The sequence below is a fragment of the Raphanus sativus genome, chromosome 4 (genome assembly GCF_000801105.2).
Source record: "Raphanus sativus cultivar WK10039 chromosome 4, ASM80110v3, whole genome shotgun sequence".
Taxonomy (NCBI): Eukaryota; Viridiplantae; Streptophyta; class Magnoliopsida; order Brassicales; family Brassicaceae; genus Raphanus; species Raphanus sativus.
Genome location: NC_079514.1, coordinates 10659308 through 10683977, shown reverse-complemented (window position 1 = coordinate 10683977; position 24670 = coordinate 10659308). Strand labels below are relative to the sequence as shown.

Below are 24670 nucleotides of genomic sequence, written 5' to 3'. Positions count from 1 at the left end.
GATTGATTTCTCGTTGTTGTTGTTTTTTTTTTTTTGAAACATCTCGTTGTTGTTTAGTAAAGCATCAAGCTACTAGTGTGGGTGCTACGTGTCAAACATGCTGAAATCATTATCCTTTTCTATTTGGGCTTGTTGGGCTAAATGCTATATTTTAGGTTTTATATTGCTTGTAATGGGTTTGGGCTTTAGACCCATTAATAAAATGAAGTCGACAAAAAAAAAACTAAATTGTTAACGAGTTTTCTTCGTTGTTCTCCTCCTCCGCCTCCTTCCCTGCGACGGTAACTTCGTCTTTAACCAGATTCCTTCCTTCTTCGCCGGCTTATACTCATCATTGTTGGTTAGTCCCTCTTTCCCGTGAACTTGCTCTCTCTCTCTCTCTCTCTCTCTGTTTTGAGTTTCCTCTGAGACCAAACAAGATTCCGACAAGTTCATAGTGTCTGTTTGTGTTTCCCGTATTGCCCCCATTAGGAGGGGTAAAATATGGTTTCCGATTAGATTTGACATGGTTTAGACCAAAGAAAGTTTGGTTTTTTAGAACAGCGATTCAATCCCGGCGAGTTAGTTATGTGTTGTGTGCTGTTTCTGGCCAAGTTGCCGGAAGAAAAAAATTTAATTTTGCATAGATGGGTTGATTGATAACACCTCTGTTTTATTACTTCTGATTTTGATCTATGTTTTCTGTATACATAATTTAACATTTGCTCAATTGATGTTAAAAGACGAAACTAACAGTCTTATGTTACGTGTTATTGACATTGTCATTGTTGTTATGATCAATTGTTTTTTTTTTATCTTACGTAAGATCTCATCTGTGTTCGTATTATGAACTCAAAGATTGAAGACTTCTTAAGTATCGAGTCACACTGTTTGGAGTTTCGACTAGTTTCTTGGTCTGACAGTACATTGGTGATAATAGTGTGAGTGCAAGGCTTCGAAATATTGCATTTAAGTGTGTTTTCTTTTGTGCTGGCTGGCTTTCTAGTTTGTGGAAGTTGCTTCCAAGAAACTTAGGATGATGGATAGTGAGGGAGACCACGTTGGGAAGGAACCTCTCCTTCTGATAAAACAAGGAGCTGAAGCTGTAAGTGTCTCTTGTCTGTGTGAATCGATCAATCAGTGTTTTATGTTTTCTCTTTTTTTTTTGCTTTATTGACATGATTAAGTCTTTTGTTTTTCAGAGGGTGTTCGAGTCTACGTTTGTGGGAAGAAGATCCATCGTTAAAGAGCGGTTCTCGAAGAAGTATAGACACCCGATTCTTGATGTGAAACTCACACTCAAACGATTGAATGCTGTTCGTTTCTTTCTTTCTTCTTCTTCTTCTTCTTCTTCTTCATTACCTTTTCCTTGTGTTTGAAATCAACTGTTCATATTTATATTATGTAGGAGGCAAGGTGTATGACGAAAGCAAGAAAGCTCGGGGTTTGTACTCCAGTCCTCTATGCGGTGGATCCTCTGCTTCATTCCTTGACCCTCGAGTACATCGAGGGCGTCTCTGTCAAAGACGTTTTCCTAGAGTTTGGTGCTAACGGGATAGTCGAGGAACGGTTGGATGATATCGCTGCTCAGATTGGTGAGGCCATCGCTAAGCTCCATGACGGTGGCTTGTCTCACGGTGACTTGACCACTTCAAACATGTTAGTCCGAAGCGGTACAAATCAGCTGGTAAGTAAGCAAGCGTCTTCAAAGAGTTATGTTCACTCGTTTAGTTACTTACTATAGTTCATGTCTTGGCTTCTCTCAGGTACTAATTGATTTCGGGTTGAGTTTCACGTCGACCTTGCCGGAAGACAAAGCTGTTGATCTATATGTACTTGAAAGAGCCTTGCTCTCAATGCATTCTTCATGCGGAAATGTGGTAAGACATAGCTACTTCACTGCTCTTTTGCTTGGTTCGAGTTTGTTTGTTGTTGTCTCAAAATGACGTATTATGTTTGTGAAAATGTAGATGGATCGTATACTGACAGCATATCGGAAGTCCTCAAAGCAATGGTCAGCTACGTTCAACAAGCTCGCTCAAGGTTCTACTTCTATCAAACCCCTCTTCCACGTCTCCTCTTAAAAACCCAACTCTGTTTTCAAATTTGAAAATATGTTTTTTTTTTTCTTTTGTAGTGAGGCAACGAGGAAGAAAGCGTACTATGATTGGATGAGCCAAAGATCTCCAGTAACTTGTGGCTATAAAAGCTACTCCAAAACTTGCTACTTGGTCCAATAGAGGTAGGAAGATTATACCTTTGAATGTTTAGCACATGTGCACTTGCCTCTGTTTTAGTATTTTGATTACAATCCAAACAGACTATCAATGTTGTTTCTGTGAGAGAGCACACTGTTTAAACTTTAACTCATTATTATATGATGTAGCTAGTTTTCTTTATTTGTGTTTGTGTAACTACTAGATTGTTAATATTACAAGACTCATTGACGGTCAAGAAGTTGTATAGGAACCCTGTTAATATTAACTACTAGATTGTTAATATTACAAGACTCATCTCAACAAACATATGGCAAATATAGAATGTTACAGCAATTGTATACACAAACGTTACAAATACTTTCTATTTGAGCAAATAACGACATTGATCTCTAACCGAACACTTTTTGTTTGTATGTATGTATATAAGAAAGAAAAAAAACCTAGAAATAATCTTCAAAAAGGAGGAAATGGAAAATTTGTTTATAGGAGCCCTAATATGTCTAAGCCTTGTGTTACAAGTCACCGGCAGTGGGGACGACAACCCTTTAATAAACCATTACGCTGATTACGAGACGATTCATCCCAGCGAATATTACAGCTCTGATTTCGAACTCAAAGACGGAACCAATGTGATCTTCGAAGCTATCAACGAACTAAAAGGGATCAAGAAACCAAAAGCAGGGTTCGAGTGCAGCATTGGTCGGAAACAATGGACTAGGTCTCTCCCTGGAGACGTGTTCTACGCAAAGTTCTTCTTTTACACTATTAACCCCAACGCAAAGGTGACTAACCGGTGCCATTTCCGGTCTAGTTTGGGTTATGCTACTATCAATATCGAGATAACGCCGGCGCTGGGAGAACGGTGTCCTGGATACAGATGCGTTTTAGCGATCAGACGTGAAGGTCTTCTGATGAAAGATACTAACGAGCTTTTCCCTTGGACTCCTTGGCCTCATCGTCATACTCAACCTAAGTTGCCTGGGATGATCACTAAGTGATTCCTCTGATATGTTGCCGGGATGTTGTGTCAGTGTGTGTATGCATTTTTTATTTTTATTTTGGTTCTCCCTTTGAAGATATATCTATCTTATTAAAACAGAAACATTCTATTGGATCTAACATTTATTTTGTAAGTTTTTAAATTAAATACACTTTTATACTTTATAGTTAAACCTACATTAAATCAATAATGTTCATTTCTTTATACTACTATCCATGTTTCCAAACAATATATTTATTTCTTTATACTACTATAAATGTTTCCAAACAATATATTTTATATACTACTATCAATATTTCCAAACAATACAATAATTAATCTTAGTTATTTTATATCCATCACTTTTTAAATTTTTTTTGTAGAAACATCATAATTTCATAAATTGCAAAATAATGAACTTTAAAATTTGGATTATAAGATTACAAATTATGAAACTATTACAATTTAAATCAAATTAGATTACATATCGGTCATCCATCAGTTCAATCGGTTATTCTCGGTTTTAGTGATTTTTAATATGAATATTTTAAAAACCTAAATTGAATTGTTAGATCTTCGGATTAACCGGTATAATCACAATCGGGTTGAATTTAAAAATACTGATTTAAATGCAAAAATATTTTAAATACACACTCTTTAAAAGTTACCAAAATATTTGTTAAGTTATTAGTGAAATTTTTCATCGTAAAATATTCCGCGCTTCCAAAGCGCGGATCAAGATCTAGTTTTAGTTAAAAGTCAGAAACTGAAAACAATGTTTTAGAGCATTTGGCATCGTCTCCAAATTTCGATTTGAAATCGTTTCCTTGATACTACGGATCTCTGCAAACATCTATAAATTAATAACAAAAATATATAGCAATATATCAAGAAAAAATAGTTATCAAAAACTATATAGACGGAAAAATGAACATAAAATTAGCTACCGAATGACCAAAAATCAAGACAAAAGATCAATAAATAATCACAAAAATATATAGACAATATATTTTTAATCCTTTTGAGAAACACAAGGATTGTAATGATTGGTTATTCATTTATAAATTTTCACATTATTACTAAAACTTAATTAATGTTGTTAGTTTGATGATGTTATAATTCTTTACAAAATAATTTAACTATTTACGAGTTGAAACATATTATTTCTTTATTTATAGAATAAGATTTATCTACACATATTTGTTTGAAATTACAATATATTTTTTAATTAAACTAAGGTATCCTTGATCTGTAGTAGAGTAATTTTTAATAGAAGGTGCCACCCATGGATCGATGGACTATTTTCGAGTATTCAAATGATCCCAGACCATGGTTTCATATTTGTGTGAATACACGAGTTTAGTGTCGTGGATTTATTTTGAATCTAAGTCGCTTACCTTTCCTAAAATCTATCTACCACTAGCCAATTTTTTGTGTGACTTAAATTTCAAATATTTATAAACAAAAAAACAAAAAAGATTATTATAATTGTGACCTTTAATACATTGGTTGCAATATAAGAAAACTTTGAACGCATTAAGAAAATGAACGTTATAATTGTGACCTTTAATACATTGGTTACTATCAAATGCTTCATAAATTAATAAATATTTATATATATAAGAAATTAATACAACTCCGATCCGTAGGGCAGGGCAACCACTAGATGTTCTCTAAAACTAGGATAAGTTTTTTCTGAAAATAATTTATTAATTTCAATTTTAAGATTTTTAGTAATAAGTACTTCCTTTAATTAACATCCGATGGTACAATTAGCTCTAGCACCACTAACATAGACGTGTATAAGATGCATCATGTATGAATTAATCACTAGAAAATATTGTTAGAAGTTATAACAAGAATGTAATTTTCGTTTTTAACGTGTTGTGTAACAAATAAATTGGTATCACTAATTACTACATTGTTGTATTATTATCCAACAATAGACACTGGATTGGTTATCTCGTTAGTAGCTACAAAACTAATTTTCTTCAATAACTTTTCGTATCCTTTCGTATAAAAGCAAAAGGAAATAAAAGTTTCATAAAGTAAAAAAAAAAAACGATAAGAATTCAGAACTTGAGTAACTTTATAAGAAAAAAAAAGAGAAATGAGAGGATACTATAGCATTGCCAAGAACGCTATAGTCTGGTGCCTTGTGTTGCAAGTCATCACACTCCATGTAGAATCCATAGTTGGAGATGTGAGTTTCTCGATAGTAATGAAAAACGAAATGTACGGCTTAAAACGTCCATCAGTTGTCTACCGGTGCAAGTCGTCTGAAAAATCCCTCCGGTGGCACAGATCGCGCCCCAAAACGCAATTTTCATGGGATTTTGATGTACCGCCGTTTGGAAACGGCGTGGTGACTCACCTATGCCATTTCCTGTCAAGCCAAGGGACAGCGCATGTCGAGATCAAGACGTTGTCGATGACATCTATGTTGTGCGGAGGACATGTGTGTAAATACGTCATCAAGCCGAACGGTATATATTTCGTTGGTTTTGAGACGTACTATCCGCACAACGTTTTGTTAAGGTTTCTAGAGTTGGTGAGGCCTGTTGAAAAGCTTGTCGAGCCATGGAAGGCGTGGTCTCCGAGGCAGTTAAAAGCTTTACGAGCGGAACGCAATCGCACCAGGTCAAGCGATGACAAAGATTATTATGATGACGACAAGGAATTAAAGGACGATTAGGCATAAAACACAAGAAGAGACGGAAGAAATGATGAAGAATATAGTAGCTAGTAATATTCTTTATGTGATACAAAATGATATGTAGTGTACTTTTGTATCTTACGCTTTAATATAATCTGTCGACCAAAAATAAAAAATTCTTTACTTTTATTATAACATAATTTGGCTCTACAACATGTTTCTTCTATAGTATTGAATGATCAGAACAACTTTAATTTGGATGACACCCACAATTTCATACAAACAAACAAATGGATTAACTTCACATTGCAAATACAAATAGATCACAATACTTTTATTTTTGCTGATCAATAAATTTAACATTCCAAAAGAATAAATAATAATACAAATACCTCACCAGAAACACCAAAACCATGTTGTAAGACAACATTAGCACAGTACTCTTAATGTTTTAGAACATTGCAAGTGTGCTTTCCTGAGCCACTTTTACCGCCTCATAACAACCACCACCAAGGTTTACCGGAGGGAGGAGGAGGAGTCTGTCTGTAGTAGAAGGCTCTGTAAGCTTGAGGAGAAGGATTAGCTTTCAAAGGTGGATTGAAAGGAGCGGGAGGAGGAGGCAAATATATTGGCGTTGGAGGAGGAAGAGCAACAGGAGGGGGATAAACCGGGGTAGGAGGAGTAATTGTAACGGGAGTTGGAGGAGGAGGAGGAGACGAAAATATCGGCGTTGGAGGAGGAAGAACAACAGGAGGGGGATAAGCCGGGCTAGGAGGAGGAATTGTAACAGGAGTTGGAGGAGGAGGAGGAGAATAAACCGGAGTAGGAGGTGGAAGAGTAGCTGGGTTTTTATATGTGGGTGATGGAGGAGGAGAATAAGCAGGCTGGTAGTAAGTGGGAGTTTCCAGGAGTTTTCTGTTGCTGTTGGCTTCAGCAAATGTGAATAAGATTGCCAAGAGAGATACTAGGGTGAAGGAAAGATCTAGAGACCCCATTTTTTTCAGGTTAATGTTAAGATCCTTACACTTAATTATGTTTATAGGTTATATATAGTACATTGAAGTTCTCTTAGAGGCTTCCCACTAACTTAAGGATTTATTTAAGATCTAAGTTTTTAAGTATATACTAGCCGGCCGGTTTTGCTGCTTGTTGTGGCCACCCTCTAATTAGCATGCTTGCCTTCATTCTTAAGCAGTGGTATTAACTATTATAGTATCTTTTTGGATTATCAAATTTACAAGTTATTTCGCTAGTTGCGTATATATAAATTATGTTGACCTTTTAAGACATGTTGTAGATCATTTCTATAGTTGCTTAATATATCCAATATTTTGTCATTTGGGAGAATATACTAAAAGTTACTATTCTTTTTTTTTGTGCAACAAAAAAAACCTGCATTTGAAAGTTTACAGTTCGGAAAAGAAGTAATAAATGTGGACGTTGGAGAATGGCTTGTTCCTCCTCTTGACCCGCAGCAATAGCTGAATCCTTAGGCGTTACATTTCTAAAAATAGTATTTTTTGTAGAAACACTATCTATGCCCCAAAAATCAAAACAAAAAGATCGAGTGGGCAAAAAACAAAGAACAGAACCAGAGTTACGCATATGGGGTCAATAAAGATTCCCAAAACCCTCAACGGGCACTTTTCTCTTGTACTTATTATCATCATAATAGTGATGATGACTCACTCCCATGGATTTCAACTACAGATCAAGAACGAGCTCTCAGGTCGGTACAGGAGGCTTGCGTACAAATGCTGGTCCCGCGACAACGATCTAGGGTGGCGAGAAGACTGGCCAGATCAACACAAGGAATGGTCCTTCGCCATGTCGCTATTCCACACATTTTTCTACTGCAACTTCCATACAGGATACGGACGTGTGGACAAGCAGCTAGTTGCGTCGTGGGAGATGAAAGAGCAGTGTGGGGACAGGGAGAAATGCACTTGGGTCGTTAAGAAGGATGGACTCTACTTGAGACAGTGGAAGACCAAATTTTTTAGTAACAAGTACGGTAACGAGAGGTGGAATGAGTATATTGAACATGATGTCCTCCAGAAAGCTTGGAGCTAATTAACAATTTCACGATGTTGATCAGTATGAAGATCGTAACAGTGTCGTGATTTTCGTCTCTGTGTGTTGTTATTCGTGTTAATAAAACCGAAAAACATGATGTGTAACTTTATAAATGGTGAAAATGAGAAATAACATATCTATGATGATGTTTTTTTATTTATACCTGATAGATGGATTAAACTATTATAATCAGTAATTACAGTTTCTGATGATAATCATCAAATAAACTACCTTAGTCACCATTAATAATTTAAGACAACTCACTGAGTGTCTCAGGTGGAAATCAATTGATACAATATACTCTAATAATTATGTTTTTAGCAATTGATCGATACAGTGAACTTTTTGAAAATGTTAAAGGTGAAAACTATCCACTAGGGTCTAAACAACCAACAGAAGCCATCATCTGGAAACCTCAATCTTTTTATTCTTTGACATCTATATGATTCTTTAAACTTATTAAATGTTCTGGACATGCTATCTAAAATGAGTCATTTTAAATGACATATCACTCATTTAAACAGAACGTTCTAAACTTTTCAACATATGATAAAAGAAAACACAAAATAGGATGATGCTGATCGGTGGTCAAAGTTTCTGAAACAGAACATTTTATTTTTCAACTTTTGAGATTTGCTTTCTGTTTTTATCTCCATAAATAGATCAAAATAGCTTCTAGTACATCTAAATTTGGAAGCGGCAACAGAACGGTCTAATTGCCATATAATGGACATTTATATAACTAGGTTACACCTTCACGTGTAACAATTTGTTCCGTAGGCCTCAAGACTCAACGAAATCAACATTTAAGAAAACTTTAGAATCGTTTAATCCAAATGAGGAGAAACCAAGCATGGTGCTTCTTCATGGCCGCGGCTGTGGTCGCAGCATTGTTACCCGCACCAACCATGGCGGGTCGTCTAGAGCTAAAGAACGAAATCTCGGGGGTGACCGGTGTCCGGAAAGCGAGGCTGGCCGTGCGGTGCTGGTCGAACGAGGACGACCTAGGGTGGGATATGCTAAAGCCAACGCAGTCACGGATATGGAAGTTCACGACAATGAACATGTGGCCGTTCAGGAAAACTGAGTTCCGGTGTCAGTTTCGTAGCGGGTTTGGAACAACGAGCCAAGACGTTGTGACAGTGTTCTCTGTCCAGAGCGGGTTCCGGAAAGAGTGTGGAGACGGAGGAGACGAGTGCATTTGGGTAGCGAAGAGAGACGGGTTCTATCAAAGAAGGATAGTGAGGGATGAGAATGATCGTAAGAGCTTTGTTGATATACTCAAAAGCAAATGGGTTTGGAAATGGTGATTTTTTCAATATTTGTAAACAACCTTTAATCAAAAAACATTCTTTATTTTTAAATAAAAAAACATTCATTATACGCGGGTTAAATCCACGTGATAACATGATTACAAACCACTAAACTACGGTTCTAAATAGTGACCAAAAGAATGAGTGGGAATGAATAGTTTTATTCCTTATCAAATCTGACAAAGAACAATAAAAAATAAATACTCCTATTATTTTGTTCTTCTGCATTCCATTCCTCTTTGTTCATATTTTTTTTTTATGGTCACTAGTTAGAGCCGCATGTTTATCTAACTACTCAGTATTTCTTATTCACTCTTTTACACCCCTTTGTTAGCTCGGACGATAGTCGATATTATCTTTTTTTTTGTGACATCACTCGGAAGATAGTATTTTGAGATAGATATTCATGGGGTTTTTTATACATGAAGATTTACGATACTACAGAAAAGCAGTAACATTAATTATTTCTTAAATTACAAGAATAATCTCTGTGATCTCTAATCCTGACTAAAAACCCTGAATTTCATTTTGAGGTGTAAGAATTACACCCACATTGCAAGTTTTTAGTGGATTTTTAATATAAAAAGATTAACATAATAAATTTTTGATTGAATATTTCAAAGTTGACAAACTCAGCATTATATTTTTTTCTAAAATAATTTTATCAAGAATATTGAAATTAATATGCTCTAGAGATTTCATAAACTGCACGTTTGTTAACTTTAAAAAAAAACACACACATTTCATATAAACAAATAATAAGAAGAGAAAGTCTTTGCTATGAGTTTCTTTTTAAAAAAAAAGACCAAGAGAAAGTCAACGAAACGCGCGTCTTCCGCGCGTCTGGAAAGTTGTCATCTGTAGATCTTTCTTCCAGAACAGAACAAAACATAAACTCGCCGCTTCAGTCATGAAAGATATCCAAACTGTCTCGACATCATGGACCGATTTAACTCGTGACTCAGCTGTTTACTTGCTCTTCACGTTTTCCGCCATCAAAGTCTCCCAATTCATCTACACCGTTGCTTTCAATCATCCGAAATGTCATCGTTTTCGATGGAGACTCACCCTGAAGCTCTCCGGCGAGAACGAATCCTCTCCAGCAAACTATACTTCAACGTCCCTGAATCAAAGGTATCCTACAGATTCTGCTTGTTTTGTGTGTCTCTAATACAATTCAAGATTTTGACTATAGAGTTTGTTTGTTTGATTGTTTGAACAACAGGTTTCGATCATCTACTCATCAGCATACGACATCTCGTTCATGGGGATTGAGAAGTTGTGAGTAATATATATACCCAATTCTAAGCAACTTGGTTGAATGTTCTGTGGTCTCTTTTATGATTCTTCTAAAGTTGGAATCATTATTCTTGTTATCTGAATATGTGCAGGCATCCGTTTGATTCGACCAAGTGGCGTAGAGTTTGCAAGTTCCTCGTTTCTGATGGGTTCTTGGAGGAGAAATCAATCGTTGAGCCTCTAGAAGCTTCCAACAGTGATCTCTTAGTGGTACTTTTGACTTCTCTTTTAGATGGTGTGAAAACTATACATAGAGTGGATCAACTCTCTTTGATTCTTATGTATCATCATCAGGTACACTCGTTGAACTACTTGAACAGTTTGAAAAGCAGTGCAACCGTCGCTAGGATAACCGAGGTGATTGATTCATTGTCTCCATTTAATTTAATCTATTTTGTTTTTTTTTTTGTTGAACTAAACTTTTTTTATGTGTATGATGATAGGTTCCACCAGTTGCTTTGTTCCCAAACTTTCTTGTGCAGCAGAAGGTTCTTAGACCGTTCCGGAAGCAGGTTGGCGGGACGATCCTGGCGGCTAAGCTTGCGGTGGAACGTGGATGGGCGATAAACGTAGGAGGAGGTTTTCATCATTGTACTGCCGAAAGAGGAGGCGGGTTCTGTGCTTTCGCTGATATTTCTCTTTGTATTCACTTTGCATTTCTTCGTCTAAGCATATCCAGGTAACTAACTACATCTTCTCTAGTGGCTAACAAATGTATTATTAGCTGTTTTTATGTTCTTGACATTGTTAAAAACTCGAACAGGGTTATGATCATAGATCTTGATGCTCATCAAGGGAATGGCCATGAAACAGATCTCGGCGATGATAGTATGAGAATCTCATATTTGTATTTATGATTTTTTTTTCTTTGTTTTACTTGTGTGCCGTGTGTTTGATAATAGTTTTTTTGTGTGCAGGTCGTGTTTACATTCTGGATATGTACAATCCTGAGATATATCCTTATGTAAGCTAACATTCTCGGAGCTTTTCCCTTTTGGAAAGTTATTTACATTCCTCTTTTAACTTGTAGTGCAGTTTCAGTCTTATGGCTTTTGTGTTTGCATTCAACACTGTTTTTTTTTCTTTTGCTTCTCAGGATTATAGTGCTAGAAGATTTATCGATCAGAAGGTTGAGGTGATGGTAAGCAAAGCATACCTTCTCTCGCTTGTACTAATTGGAATGTTTTTTGTCATTTTGTGTCACCTTTTTTTTTGACAGAGCGGGACCAGCACTGATGAGTATTTGAGGAAACTAGATAAAGCGCTTGAGGTATGCATTTCTTTGGTCTCTTGTCTCTTGGAAAATCACGGTAGCTGTGAAGCTGAAAGCTAGAAACTTGGTCCATTGAAGAGACATGATTAGTAGTAGTGAACTATGTTGGTTTTATGAATCTTAAGAGAGATAAACTTATGATGGTTGGGTATAACTCCTCTCAGGTTGCTTTCCGGAACTTCCAACCAGAGTTGGTAGTTTACAATGCTGGGACTGATATCTTAGACGGTGACCCTCTGGGGCTTCTAAAGGTGAGAGCTTATATTATGGCCTTTTTCTATATGAGCAGAATGTCTCTTAACTTGGTGACTCCTTGGTGCAGATAAGCCCTGATGGCATAACCAGTAGAGACGAGAAAGTCTTCAGATGTGCAAGGGAGAGAGAGATTCCTGTTGTGATGCTGACTTCAGGTCAGAAAATTGAAATACAACACAACCAACAAAAGAGCCTATTGAGTAATGTGTTTAATGATAACATATAAGATAAAACTTTTGTGCAGGCGGGTACATGAAGTCCAACGCCAGAGTTATTGCGGATTCCATTGAAAATCTCTCACGTCAAGGGTTAATCAATACACAACTGGACTCAACTTCCACGTGAAACTGTTGTCAAGAGCCAAAGCAGTTATGCTAGAAGCTTCTATGCGCTGCGTACATGTGAATATATAACCGTCTTGTCTTGTGTGTGTAACATGATGTTCTTTTTCATCCCAAACACAACCTTTAGTGGGATGGTCTTTCCTGCTTTCTTAAGGTGAAGAAAATTACACTAATGATCGTGTTGAAAGATGATGACTTTTTTAACTTCTGATTAATAAACAAAAGAAAGAATGCATTTGACAAATTGCTTTTATAGAAAACCAAAATAACTAATAGATTATATTCCTTTTCCTCAATCTCTAGGAGGAACGAACGTAGCACTATGTTTATAACTAAAACCCAGAATAATCCTCCCGTCTCTTCTTCCCTCATTATTTCCGTTCACTAGTTTATATCTTGATCAAATGTAATATATGTAGTCCAATGTATTGAACTACTCAAACCACATCACCTCACTAGAGATGGTGTGCTAGTACTTCAATAGATTGGACTACATACATTACACTTGACCAAGACATTTAAAAAGAACACAAAACCAACTATTCATCAGAGATCCTCAACATGTTTCTTCTAGAGGTTGCGGAATGCATGGAACATCTTTGGAGAGAGAAGCAGTAGGAAGGCTAGAACCGAACCAAAGAACATCTTCATTATGTAACCGAAAGCGTCTGATGACTCCCTATCATCCTCTGAGACACCCGCACCACTTGGGTGCACCATTGCTTCCGCTGAAGGAAGCGATTCTATCACTGCATCAGCCAAGTCGGTGATGAAGGATGGCGTCAGACCTAGCGCCGGGACACGACCCCAGTTCTCTATCCCTGACTCCAATGCTAGTTCCCTGTACTCCATGTCTATCTCTTCAAGCGTCTCAATGTGCTCACTCACAAAACTGAAAATTAATTCAAAGACAAAGAAAGAAAAGTTGAGAAAGCCAAAACACTCACAGCTTCTACTTGATGGAGATTATTATTATTATATGTTCTGTTTACCTGACTGGAACGGCTAGTAGACTCTTGACACCGTTCTTACCAAGGTCGACAAGAACCTCATCAGTGTATGGCTTCAGCCATTGAACAGGCCCAACACGACTCTGGCAAAAGATCAGATTCAATTACATGGCTTGAGATAAAAGAGGTAATGGACAAAAGCAAGCTTTGTATTAACGGATGATAAAATGAGACCAAACCTGGTATGCCAATATATGGTTGTTTTGAACCCCTCGAGATTTTAGCTCTTCCATTATCAAGTCAATGCACTCTTCCATCTGTTTCTGGTATGGATCTCCAGAGTTCTCTACATAGCTAACTGGAACACCATGAGCACTGAAGAACACCATAACCTAAAATCATACAGACAAATGACACCAATTAAAAACAATAGTTCGGACTAGAAAATGTAAACATTAGAGGAGAGATAACAGTTACCTCCTTAGGATCAGAGAAAGTTTGAAGCTCCTTCTCAATGAGGTCAGCCATGGAATTGACATAGCCTCGCCTTTGGTACCAGGACTGTATAATAGCAACTGGCACTCTAGCTAGGTACGGATCTTTCCTGAATGATGATAATTCTCATGTTAAAGAGCCGCTCATGCAAAACAATACAATATACCACAAAGTGGATTACACAAAAACCTGAATAAGTCTTGGAGAACGCGGACGCTTGAGCCAGTAGTGGAGATAGAATACTGTGGGTACAACGGTAGTACAACAAGTCTTGTAATCTTGTCCTTCTTAATCTGTTTTAAAAAAAAATGTAATTGATAAACATAACTAAATCCATCGTCTAAGAAACAAAAGAAAATGTAAAAAATCACCTGCTGAACAGCCTCCTCAGTGAAAGGAAACCAGTACCGCATCCCAACATAGACAGTAGCAGAAACGTTCTTAGTTTGCAAAGCCATACGGATAGCATCAGCTTGCTCATCGGTAATCTTACGCAGAGGAGAGCCACCACCGATAGCAGCATACCCTTCTTTCGACTTCGGGGCACGGACAACAGATATGAACTTTGCTATAGCTCCTTGGAGAAACTGAAACGGTCTAGGAAGCCGTATAATATCCTGCAAAACAAACATTTTCATCAGAAACCAAACATTCCCAAATCACTCCAAAACTCAAAAGCATTTTCCTATAGAGTTCTCTCACCGGGTCTGCAAACAGGTTATACAAGAAGGGCTGCACGTCATTAAGCGTTTCAGGGCCACCTAGATTCAAAAGCAAGACACCGATCTTATCTTCAGCAACATTAGAACGGTTAGCATCGTCGTAAGAGAGGTCTCCAGCTACAGGATGGGCTTGCTCGAACACGTTCGTCTTGAAACTCAATCCACGGTGATGCGTGGTGATCGCGAGAGACACTTTAGGTTCGAAAGGTGTCTCCTTTGAGTGGAATCGAGCTAAAGGCAGAGACTTTCTCAGAGAACACGACCTGTAACACGACATTTAAAAACCAAATCGTCATCCTTAATAATACTAATCAAAATCGGAGCTAAAAAAAAACAAATCGAAATTGAGAATCTGCTAAAACCTCGGGAGTCTGTAACCGTTAGGGTTCGGAAGAGGACGAAGCCCAGATGATAACGCCGTTGCTTCCATAGGTATCAGTTTCAAATAGAGGGGGGAGAGGAGATGGAATTGGATTGTGGGTTTTAGGGTTTTGATTAGCCCTTTTACTTAAAGGGGAGATTTTTTTTTTTTCAGATTGGGGGAAGATGCGAAGAAGGTTGGTTAGGTGAATGCAAAAGATCAAGACTTTTCCATTGGAAGCAGTTGAAACGTGTTCTGTTCTTAAGTCAAAGTTTATACGTTTCCCTTGTATGGGCCCCAGGAAGAACAAAACAGTAAGAAACGACAGCGTTTTGGTGAACAAAGTGGTTGTTAGTCTTCCGGTTTTGAATACAACCCCAAACCGAATCGGTCCTTAACCGGCATCTACTTGATTTTTTTTTGCATTTACACGTTTACTTTTCTTGATTCTAAGATTGAGCTACGTGGCCGAACAATGGCCACTTGAATAAGTCAAACAAACAATTGGATACGGTAAGATGCTAGGAATATAGTTGACCAAGTTATGAAACTTGCCAATATTGGACTTGAGAACATTCTGAGTTGATGTCTTTCGCAAGACATTTTTGTTTCTATCAAAAAATATCGTCAAAACTCACAAATGTGGGCAGTAGGAGGTTAGTAGCCAAGCGGATGTTCTCTTCTTATAAGTTGACCATATTATTGATATAAACTCAAAGTTCCTTGATAATTCATATGGAATAAAACTTAGCTTCACCCCCAAGGTGAACCTCTACATTCACCCACCAATAGGAATTAGTTAATTGAGATTTGATATCTCTTGAAAAAGGAAACCAATTAATAAGAATTTAATGAAATAAAATTATGTTTTTAGATAAATAAAAAATAGTAGCAATTATCAAAAAATTTTTTTTTTAATATTGATAAATCCGTCAGAAAATACTAAACCCTAAACCCTAAATTCTAAACCCTAAACCTTAAATTCTAAATACTAAACCCTAAACCTTAGGGAAAAGCCTGAACCCTTGGGCAAATCCTATACCCTAAACCCTTAAATTTAAACCAAACCTTAAATCATAAACTAAATCCTAATCCCTAAACCCTAAATTATAACCCCTAATACTAAACCCTAAATCCTAAATTCCAAAATGGTTTATGGTTTAGGATTAAGGGTTTATGATTTAATATTTGTCAAAGAGTTTAGGGTTTAGGGTTTCGTGTTTAGAATTTAGGGTTTAATATTATTGTTTATGATTAAGGGTTTAGGGTTTAAGATTAACGATTTAGGATGTAGGATTTGCCCAAGGGTTCAGGCTTTCCCCAAGGGTTTAGGGTTTAGTATTTATAATTTAGGGTTTAGGGTTTATGGTTTAGTATTTTCTGACGTATTTATCAATATTAAAAAAAAAAAATTTTATAATTGCTACTATTTTTTTTTTATCTAAAAACATAATTTTATTTCATTAAATTTTTATTACTTGGTTTCCTTTTTTAAGAGATATCAAATCTTAATTAACTAATTCCTATTGGTGGGTGAATGTAGAGATTCACCTTAGGGGGTGAAGCTAAGTTTTGTTCATTCATATGTATGATAAGGTGTTTAAGTGTATTAGTTATTAAAATATTCAGTAGCACACACATCAAGCATGTTCTTATAAAGGTATGATCTCCTTAAGTAGAATGCCCTGTTAAACGGCAGAACTTGCCCTTTCAAGCGAGACTCGGGCAACATGATATTGATTGTGTATCGCTATATTAAATAAAAAGTCAGCGTATATACATCTATCTATTATTGATTTCATTGAAGTTTAAAACTCAAGTTGGTGCCACGCAGACAGTGATAATGTTATCTTATGGAATTCAATATACCACATAATATGGTTATTAAGTTGCCATAAGAAAACACTTTCAATAAAATAATGTTATATTTCCTCTGTTTCTGAATAAGTGTCATTTCAGAGTTGTGCACACGGATTAAAAAATCATTAAATTTTGCATATTTTCCATACAAAAACATCATTACCCATGTATCTCGACCAATAGAAAAATAAAATACAGAATAAAATTAATAAATTCTGCATTGAAATTCGAAAACGACACTTATTATGAAACGGAAGGAGTATGAATCTTTAATAACTAAGCTCCAGCTTCAAGAAAAGGCTTTTTCATATTTAATATAAGTTCTTGAACGGGTCGTCTAATCAAAGCTTAACAAAAACAGTATTATTTTCTTCTTCCAAGTAAATTTGTGTGCGACTTTGGTGAGATTATGGGTCATTGCTTCTCGTTGCCTTCTTCTTCATCGGAGATTCACGAGGACAATGAACACGGTGATGGGAATGCGGTTGTGTGTTATGGCGATGAGTTCGGTTTTGATCACTACTGTCCGGTTCACCGACGCGGTTCTATCTGCTCTATACAAGGAACCAAAGCGATTAACCAAGATAATGCTATTCTTTATCTGGTAGTTCATTTTCAAACTTTGCTATTTTCTTGTTTCTATATTCCTTCTCTTTTGTTCTATAAATCATTATCTTAGATGAGAACCAACAAGGTTCTAGGGTTGATGACAAACCGATATATGTTTCATTTCATAACATAGCAAGATCGATGATCTGCCTTGACTGTTCCAAGATCATTACAAATTTATGTGTTTGTATTTACATGCGAGAATATTCACTGAAATTTCCTTTATTTTCATTAAAAATCAATTCTTCTCACTTTTTGTGAAGTGTTTATTTGTCTTTAGATTAAGTCTCCTATAAGTAACTGTTTAAGATGCTAATATTTGAACTCGCCAAATATAAAATAAGAATAGCAAACAGAAACAAGCAATCAAATCGAAGCCTAGATTAACTGTTTTTTATATGTGAGTTTCTAATATCTATGGAGTTAAGTAGATTAAATTGATTAGATTGGTATAAGCTAACTGGTTAATTCCTTAGAGATATGGAACAGAGGCAGCAGAGCTATGTGGAGCGTTTGATGGACACGGCAAAAATGGGCACTTAGTGAGCAAAATGGTGAGGAATAGATTACCATCACTCCTGTTAACACTAAAGAAGGAGCTAAACGAAGAACCTCATGCATGTGAAGAAGATGAAGCTAGCAAGTGGGAGAAAGCTTGTTTTAGTGCATTCAGACTCATTGACAGAGAGCTTATGCTCCAAGTCTTTAATTGCTCCTTCAGTGGCTCCACGGCTGTTGTTGCTATTACTCAGGTAAATTTATTTTATTTTTTCCTCTAGCATTAGGACTTGAGTGGTAGCAATGGAGGATTTGACTAGCTCGAGCTCATTTGTATTCTTCAGGGAGATGACCTCATGATAGCTAACCTTGGGGATTCAAGGGCAGTGTTGGGGACAATGACCGAAGATGGTGAGATCTGCGCAGTTCAGTTAACATCGGACCTAACACCTGATGTCCCTAGTATGCCACTCTCTCTTTTCATAATGAATGGTTGTATCATTATAGGTTTAATGATACTTATTTAGTGAGTTGTAACGTCGCAGGTGAAGCAGAGAGGATTAGGGCGTGCAAAGGTCGCGTTCATGCAATGAAAGTAGAACCATCCAGCCAAAGAGTGTGGCTACCCAACCAAGACATACCAGGATTAGCCATGTCAAGAGCTTTTGGAGATTTCAGACTCAAAGACTACGGTGTTATTGCGGTTCCAGAGATCTCTCACCACCGAATAACTTCTAAAGACCGATTCCTTGTACTCGCTTCAGACGGGGTAAACACACACATAAAATTTTTAGCACTTCAAAAATTTAGTGAAATCCTTTGTAGTATTTAATATTTGTCGTCACAGGTTTGGGATATGCTTAGCAATGATGAAGTTGTATCACTAATATGGAATTCCGGAAAACCCCAAGATACTGCCGCTAAAATGGTGGCAGAGGCGGCCGAAGCTACTTGGAAGAAGAAGCTTAAATCTAAGAAGATTGATGATATTACAGTAATATGTCTTTTCTTACAGAACAAGGAACAACCAAGTTGCACTATGGACATGTGAATCATACAAGATACTACTACAGTATGATGGTCGAGGTACATTCATCGCACATGCTGCCAAGCGCAAACCTAAGCAAAGTCCAATATAAACTCATGATGTAAATGTTACTTAACTGGAAACACTATTTATGGCCGGTTCAAATATATCGAAGGCCTAAAGTAGATAAAACTTAAATGTGTGAATTGTTTTTTTTTTAAATGAACAAAGTGTTCTTTTTTTTTTGAATCACCAACTTATATTAAAAGAAAAAATAATACTTTGCTCATTTAAAAAAAAACAATTCATACTTTGAGCAAAGTATTTTAATTATTTTTTGATGTGCACCAAAGTATTCTAATTCATGTTTAAATATATATATATATATATATATATATATATATATATATATATATATATATTTTTTTTTGGTAAAAGGGCATGTTTAAATATTTAATCATAAAAATGTAACTACTCAAAAGCTCAGAACCTTAGGAGCAATCTGAATCAAAGGCTCCAAAGCACTAGGCGAAAACTTTCTAGCAAAGAGACAACACATGGATGTGTTTTCCCCATTGTAAGTGCAGTTGTAACCTTTCATGATCCTTGCAAAGAAGTCCTCATTGATGTCTGGCTCTCCAAATGTAGCCGGGTGGGCACCACCTCTCGACCAGTCTACCCAAGTCAAGCTACGGTTAGCCAAGGCCGCTGGTTTCTCAATAGTCAACATTGTTGGGAAGTAATGCTCGTCCACGTAACATGCGGGCGTACAGAACTCTTTGAATTTAGGGTAATACAAGGTATCTTTGACAATGGAAACCGCAAGCTCCCGGTTAACCTCAAACCATTGAGACCCTTTCCTCCATTGCTCTATGGATACCTCAGGGGACATGTTGGCATTGTAACGGCCTCGGCCATAGGGACTAGGATCATCAAATGAACCCATAAAGCTATGCTTTGATTTGCTTATGTAACCGTAGATAGTAGTAAAGTTGTAGAGGGGGATGCATGACTCGGAGAGGAGAACAAACCATTCGTTTGAGATATCTAGCAATGCATTTGCAAGAAGCCGCCTCTCTGCGTCACATATTGACATTCTTCCCCACTCTGCAACCTGCACAAGGATGAAGTCAATTCAATTGAACATGACCCGGTTCTAAAAGATTTTTTTTCTTTTAATTAAATGTATAATTTAGGGCTCAAAATATTAAAATTTTAATTATATTTCTAATTAGGACTTATAACTTCAAAAAAATGTTATATATATATATTGATAATATTATTAACATTTAAATATTGTTATTATTTGTCTGAATATAAATTTTGTTTGAAGAGATCCTACAAATAATTTGAGACACCACTGGAATCACCATCGCATATACAAACAACTACTATTTTTCTTTTTGAACGGCTCAAACAACTACTTCAAAAGTTGATTTACCAACCAAAACAAAATCTTGCAAAGTAGATTAAAAGCTATACCTGACTTGGTATCTGCCGACGGTAGAATACAGAGGAAGCTGGAAACTCGGCCGAAGAAGATACTTGTGAATGGATGTACACCGAGTAATGCTTTTCATGACCCTTGAGAAGCCTCTCCCAAAGCGGTGCAAACGGCAAGGGACCCAACGTCAAAAACATAAAGGCGATTTTTGGGACCCTAGTAAACGGATAGTCTTTCCTCTGAGGCATGAAAGAGGCCAGCCAAAGAAGCTCTTCATCGCTCATATTATGCATGAGAGCTAGAGGAGGTTTTATCCATTTATCCAAAACATTCGGTTTCTCACCGCAAGGCACGAAGCTAGAAGTGACTGAGGTGACCACACTATTGATTCCATAATACTTGATTGTGGACACAGTAATGATGATGAAGGCAACTGAAAAAGCTAGAAAAAATACAAGCAGAAGAAGCAGTTTGACAGGAAACGCCTTATTTAGCCCTGTCCGGCCACAGGTAACAAGAAGTTCTTTACCTTCTTCCAACTGAACGGTCCTGCTCAGCATCTCTGCAATAGAAGTTTGAATAAAAAGCGTAACGGCTCTGCTTCTGTTAAAACTCCTAAGCTTCTGTGAGAGAGATGAATGGAGAAGTAGTGCTATAAAAGGCGGATACTGGTGACCATTAGGTAAATTTGAGTTTGGCATATCGGAAGTGAAGACTCCACGAGTTAGAAAAAGGTTAGGTTCCATAGCCGTCCTATCACAACCAACCTCTGAGGCATCTACGATGTTTAGAAGGATTGGACCACTAAACTAAAAACTCAACAGGCCACTCTTTGGAAGAACTAATTATTATTATTATTTTCATTCGTAAAGTTCATCTGTAATTTGAGGCTTTGAACATGCCTTAATTCATGGTTCATAGTTAGCATAAGAACCATCTTATTATTAGAACAATACTTTGGTTTACCGGGTGAATTTTTAAATTCACTTCTTCCTTATTCCAATCAAATTACCATATAGATTAATGACACATAGATAAAACAATCAAGATACTACAGTAAGCAATATAAGACAGCAGAATAAATAGCATAACAGTTCGGTTTATATTTAAATTTAGTTTGATCCGTCAAAATTAACCAATTTATATTTCTTTGTTTTTTTAACAATTCATGAAGTAATAAATATGTCCAATGACATTTTATTGTAAACTAGATTTTGACCCGCCCTTTTGAAGGGCGGGTATAATTTTTGTTTTAACTTTTTGAAATATTTAAATATTAAATTTGTGTGTTTTAGTTATATTTGTAATTAATATTAATTTAATTTAATACTCCCTCTGTTTTTTAAAGATGTATGTTTTAGGAATTTTTTTTTGTTTCAAAAAGATGTATTTTTCATATTTTCAATGTAATTTTTGTCAACTAATTATGAATAATTGTGAATCTCAAAAACAGTAATTGCATTTCTTGAAATTTTATTGGTTTAGAAATATAGGAAATATAAAATAACAAAAAACTATGCACTAATAAGTAAATTTTAATATGTTTTATTAAAAAGTGTGAAAATCTCAAAACATGTATTATTTAAAAACAGAGGGAGTATAATTTTGATAACTATATTCAATATGTTAAGTTGCATAACTATATAATTGTGTTATATCCATTTCAGAAATTATTTTTAAAATTTTATTCCTATAGTTTGTAACCTATTGTATTTTTTATTAGTTACCTAACATAATTAGTCAAGTATATTCATATCCGAAAAACCCGACTTTGAAATCAAAGTCTCATACTTAGTGTTTTAAAATCTGACCCGGATTCGCGATTGAACCGATAAATCCGGTGATCCAAGGTAAATACAGTTTCGGTTTTATAAACAAACTAATATTTAAAAACCCCATAAAACCTGCAAAAAATCATTAAAACCCGAAACCCGGTTACCGGTTGAATTGGTGACTGGTTGAACTAAAATATAACTTTTTATTCTTTTGTTTTTAGTTTTTAATTATGTTTTTAGAATCTATTTTGTATAGTTTTTAGTACGGAAATTAGGTTTTTAGTTTTGTTATCCACAATTTACAAATAATATTTTACTTCTGCTTTATTTTAGATTTGAAATTTAATTTTTCTATTCACATTTTACATATAAATATTTATTAATTTTTAAGTCTTGATGTTTAAAACCCCAATAAAACCCGCAAAAATCAATAAAACCCGCAAAAATCACTAAAACCAATTACCGGTTAAATCACTGGTTGAACCAATAGATAAATTTTAATTTTTTCACTTTTTAATCATATTTTAAAAATGTGTTTTGTATAATTTTTGATAAAAATTAGGCTTTCAGTTTTTATCGACAATTTATTAATAATTTTTTACTTTTGCTTTATTTTGGATTTGAAGTTTAATTTTATTATTCGCATTATACAAATAAATATTTATAATTTTTTAAGTTTTGATGTTGTTTGATAGATGTCAAAAATATTAACTTGTTACAAAATTATTTAAATTATTTAAATTATTTTTGATATTTTATATGTCAATTGAAAATAAAAATATAGAAACAAAAGTTAAAGTAAGTATTTACTGTTGAACAAAAAAATTAAGTATTTTCTAAATATTTTAAACACAAAATATATAGGGGAATTTTCAAAAATACCACTTTGAAGGTATCATTATTCATTTTTACCACCACTAAGTATACATTTTCAAAAATACCTTATTTATTAAAATGTTAAAGACTCTTATATCTTTGTTTTTATATGCTTTTCAAAATTTTAATCCAAAATTCTAAATCCTAAACCCCCAATTCTAAACCCTAAACCCTAAATCTTCAACTCTAAACCCTAAACCCTAAACTATATACCCTAAATTTAATATCCTAAACCCTAAACCCTGAAACCTCAACTATAAACCCTAAATCCTCAACTCTAAACCTTAAACTTTATACCCTAAACCCTAAAACATCAAATCTAAACCCTAAAACATAAAATCTAAACCCTAAATCCTAAACGTTCAAATCTAAACCCTTCATTAAAAGTAGTGGTAAAAGTGGTTAGTGTAAACATGAAAAGTGGTACTATGAAAATGGTATTTTTGGCAATTTCTCAAATATATATATCAAAACTATTATTTTATATTTTAACTGGAAAGAACATCTATTAAATAAAGAACATCATTACGACTGGAGTCGAGGTATTAGTTAATTGATTAGCTAAATCAAATACACATTGTATATACGTATATGTACAAATGTGTTTTGTTTTGTCAACATATGTATATATTAATACATTTTAGTTCATTTTAATTCATCGGACATGATATACTAATCTACACTTTTTGCCATGTTCGTGTCCTATTAAAATAGGAGTTTCAGAGGTTATCAGAGAAACAGTTATATATTAGATGCAGTTATAATTTACTTAATACAGTTATATTTTAAATACAGTTATAATTTAAATTAGACCCAACTAATATAAATAGGTCATACTTCAACTTTAATAGCATTGATACTCTAGTAACTTATATCTATTTTAATAAGTGAACTAACAATGACTATGAAACTGACACGTCAACAATGACAAATTTATTAATCACATATCAATGCAATGTTAATTATTAAAAGTGTTCCTTAAACAATAAAAAGAGGATCAAAAAATTTTACATTCTCTGGAAATCGATCCATAGATTTAGTGTAGAATCTTTAGATCATAATTAGTAGGTCACGATGCTTCCACATTTTTGTTAAACAACATCATTTGAACTTCAATTTCTTCTTCCTCTTTAACTCCTCTCACTAATCCGCACGAGTTTGAAATTATTTTATTCAACTTATATCAATTTTTAGCCAAAAAACAAAGATAATTTTAAGCAACTATAATGGGTAACCGTAATTTATTCGTTTATTTAACCGAAACTGGAATTATAAAAAAACAATTAGTCAACTTGGACGATTCTTTTGTGATAAAGGAAAGAACTAACGTTAAATCTGTTAGTAAAAAAACAAACACATTCAAAGCGAACCGATCAATGTTATATAAACTTGGTTTGACTTGAGAAATCTTTAGCATAAAAAGTCAAAGGAGAATCAATTCAGCATTCATGTTTGGACAGATATTTTTAGAAATATACTGAAGCATTCATTATTTCATATATATGGTTAATATGAATTTAATAGCAGAAAGAAAGAAAGAATTGACCAAACCGTTGCAAATCTGGCAGATTGACACTGTGAGATTTCCGTTTTGCAGTTTGTCATATTAATACCTTTTAAAACTTTTCCATAGAAAAAATTGAACCTATTTGGTTTTATA

At 35.1% G+C, this 24670-nt stretch overlaps 10 protein-coding genes across 10 annotated transcripts; 7 read left to right on the top strand and 3 right to left on the bottom strand.

The window, feature by feature from the left end:
- The first annotated feature begins 188 nt into the window (after positions 1 to 188).
- LOC108852419 (uncharacterized) lies at positions 189 to 2378 on the top strand. The gene is made up of 7 exons (XM_018625921.2): positions 189 to 340; positions 986 to 1084; positions 1182 to 1295; positions 1388 to 1666; positions 1746 to 1859; positions 1950 to 2022; positions 2117 to 2378. The coding sequence occupies exons 2-7, from the start codon at positions 1016 to 1018 to the stop codon at positions 2152 to 2154; spliced, it is 687 nt and encodes a 228-aa protein (XP_018481423.2). The 5' UTR covers positions 189 to 340; positions 986 to 1015; the 3' UTR covers positions 2155 to 2378.
- A 148-nt stretch (positions 2379 to 2526) lies between these two features.
- Positions 2527 to 3233, top strand: LOC130510868 (uncharacterized). The gene has a single exon (XM_057007563.1). It carries the CDS (start codon positions 2615 to 2617, stop codon positions 3194 to 3196), a length of 582 nt encoding a protein of 193 aa, XP_056863543.1. The 5' UTR covers positions 2527 to 2614; the 3' UTR covers positions 3197 to 3233.
- A 2054-nt stretch (positions 3234 to 5287) lies between these two features.
- On the top strand, positions 5288 to 5872 carry LOC108850241 (uncharacterized). Its single transcript, XM_018623809.2, has one exon. The coding sequence runs from the start codon at positions 5288 to 5290 to the stop codon at positions 5870 to 5872; it is 585 nt and encodes a 194-aa protein (XP_018479311.2).
- Positions 5873 to 6327: 455 nt separating this feature from the next.
- On the bottom strand, positions 6328 to 6828 carry LOC108850240 (extensin). Its single transcript, XM_018623808.1, has one exon. It carries the CDS (start codon positions 6826 to 6828, stop codon positions 6328 to 6330), a length of 501 nt encoding a protein of 166 aa, XP_018479310.1.
- Positions 6829 to 7404: 576 nt separating this feature from the next.
- On the top strand, positions 7405 to 8069 carry LOC108852908 (S-protein homolog 12). Its single transcript, XM_018626384.2, has one exon. It carries the CDS (start codon positions 7439 to 7441, stop codon positions 7904 to 7906), a length of 468 nt encoding a protein of 155 aa, XP_018481886.2. The 5' UTR covers positions 7405 to 7438; the 3' UTR covers positions 7907 to 8069.
- A 615-nt stretch (positions 8070 to 8684) lies between these two features.
- On the top strand, positions 8685 to 9219 carry LOC108853393 (S-protein homolog 13). Its single transcript, XM_018626808.2, has one exon. The coding sequence runs from the start codon at positions 8746 to 8748 to the stop codon at positions 9217 to 9219; it is 474 nt and encodes a 157-aa protein (XP_018482310.1). The 5' UTR covers positions 8685 to 8745.
- Positions 9220 to 10117: 898 nt separating this feature from the next.
- On the top strand, positions 10118 to 12637 carry LOC108854845 (histone deacetylase 2). The gene is given in 13 exon segments (XM_018628513.2): positions 10118 to 10243; positions 10246 to 10356; positions 10448 to 10503; positions 10614 to 10731; positions 10816 to 10878; positions 10965 to 11200; positions 11285 to 11349; positions 11439 to 11485; positions 11618 to 11662; positions 11741 to 11791; positions 11959 to 12045; positions 12117 to 12204; positions 12294 to 12637. Coding segments are annotated over 13 exon segments (1179 nt in total). The 5' UTR covers positions 10118 to 10132; the 3' UTR covers positions 12395 to 12637.
- On the bottom strand, positions 12570 to 15156 carry LOC108854844 (ferrochelatase-1, chloroplastic/mitochondrial). The gene is made up of 8 exons (XM_018628512.2): positions 14923 to 15156; positions 14541 to 14823; positions 14210 to 14455; positions 14028 to 14131; positions 13821 to 13947; positions 13583 to 13735; positions 13386 to 13486; positions 12570 to 13285 (listed from the first exon to the last, which is right to left on the bottom strand). The coding sequence occupies exons 1-8, from the start codon at positions 14988 to 14990 to the stop codon at positions 12964 to 12966; spliced, it is 1404 nt and encodes a 467-aa protein (XP_018484014.1). The 5' UTR covers positions 14991 to 15156; the 3' UTR covers positions 12570 to 12963.
- Positions 15157 to 17097: 1941 nt separating this feature from the next.
- On the top strand, positions 17098 to 19164 carry LOC108852058 (probable protein phosphatase 2C 72). The gene is made up of 5 exons (XM_018625544.2): positions 17098 to 17385; positions 17867 to 18142; positions 18233 to 18350; positions 18434 to 18657; positions 18736 to 19164. Exons 1-5 carry the CDS (start codon positions 17191 to 17193, stop codon positions 18937 to 18939), a joined length of 1017 nt encoding a protein of 338 aa, XP_018481046.1. The 5' UTR covers positions 17098 to 17190; the 3' UTR covers positions 18940 to 19164.
- Positions 19165 to 19358: 194 nt separating this feature from the next.
- LOC108850239 (glycosyltransferase BC10) lies at positions 19359 to 20975 on the bottom strand. The gene is made up of 2 exons (XM_018623807.2): positions 20398 to 20975; positions 19359 to 20029 (listed from the first exon to the last, which is right to left on the bottom strand). Exons 1-2 carry the CDS (start codon positions 20917 to 20919, stop codon positions 19391 to 19393), a joined length of 1161 nt encoding a protein of 386 aa, XP_018479309.1. The 5' UTR covers positions 20920 to 20975; the 3' UTR covers positions 19359 to 19390.
- Between the last annotated feature and the right edge of the window lie 3695 nt (positions 20976 to 24670).

Bases quoted from the DNA above. Each gene is read 5' to 3' on its own strand.
- LOC108850241 (XM_018623809.2), top strand. From the start codon at position 5,288: ATGAGAGGATACTATAGCATTGCCAAGAACGCTATAGTCTGGTGCCTT.
- LOC108852908 (XM_018626384.2), top strand. From the start codon at position 7,439: ATGGGGTCAATAAAGATTCCCAAAACCCTCAACGGGCACTTTTCTCTT.
- LOC108853393 (XM_018626808.2), top strand. From the start codon at position 8,746: ATGAGGAGAAACCAAGCATGGTGCTTCTTCATGGCCGCGGCTGTGGTC.
- LOC108852058 (XM_018625544.2), top strand. From the start codon at position 17,191: ATGGGTCATTGCTTCTCGTTGCCTTCTTCTTCATCGGAGATTCACGAG. The intron at 18,143-18,232 runs GTAAATTTATTT...TGTATTCTTCAG, and splicing joins CTGTTGTTGCTATTACTCAG to GGAGATGACCTCATGATAGC. The intron at 18,351-18,433 runs GTATGCCACTCT...GTAACGTCGCAG, and splicing joins CCTAACACCTGATGTCCCTA to GTGAAGCAGAGAGGATTAGG.
- LOC108850240 (XM_018623808.1), bottom strand. From the start codon at position 6,828: ATGGGGTCTCTAGATCTTTCCTTCACCCTAGTATCTCTCTTGGCAATC.
- LOC108852419 (XM_018625921.2), top strand. From the start codon at position 1,016: ATGATGGATAGTGAGGGAGACCACGTTGGGAAGGAACCTCTCCTTCTG. The intron at 1,296-1,387 runs GTTCGTTTCTTT...TATATTATGTAG, and splicing joins CACTCAAACGATTGAATGCT to GAGGCAAGGTGTATGACGAA. The intron at 2,023-2,116 runs GTTCTACTTCTA...TTTCTTTTGTAG, and splicing joins GTTCAACAAGCTCGCTCAAG to TGAGGCAACGAGGAAGAAAG.
- LOC130510868 (XM_057007563.1), top strand. From the start codon at position 2,615: ATGTATATAAGAAAGAAAAAAAACCTAGAAATAATCTTCAAAAAGGAG.
- LOC108850239 (XM_018623807.2), bottom strand. From the start codon at position 20,919: ATGCTGAGCAGGACCGTTCAGTTGGAAGAAGGTAAAGAACTTCTTGTT. The intron at 20,030-20,397 runs GTATAGCTTTTA...ATCCTTGTGCAG, and splicing joins GTCGGCAGATACCAAGTCAG to GTTGCAGAGTGGGGAAGAAT.
- LOC108854844 (XM_018628512.2), bottom strand. From the start codon at position 14,990: ATGGAAGCAACGGCGTTATCATCTGGGCTTCGTCCTCTTCCGAACCCT. The intron at 14,132-14,209 runs GTGATTTTTTAC...TTTTTAAAACAG, and splicing joins CTGAGGAGGCTGTTCAGCAG to ATTAAGAAGGACAAGATTAC. The intron at 13,948-14,027 runs GTTTTTGTGTAA...ATCATCATTCAG, and splicing joins GTTCTCCAAGACTTATTCAG to GAAAGATCCGTACCTAGCTA.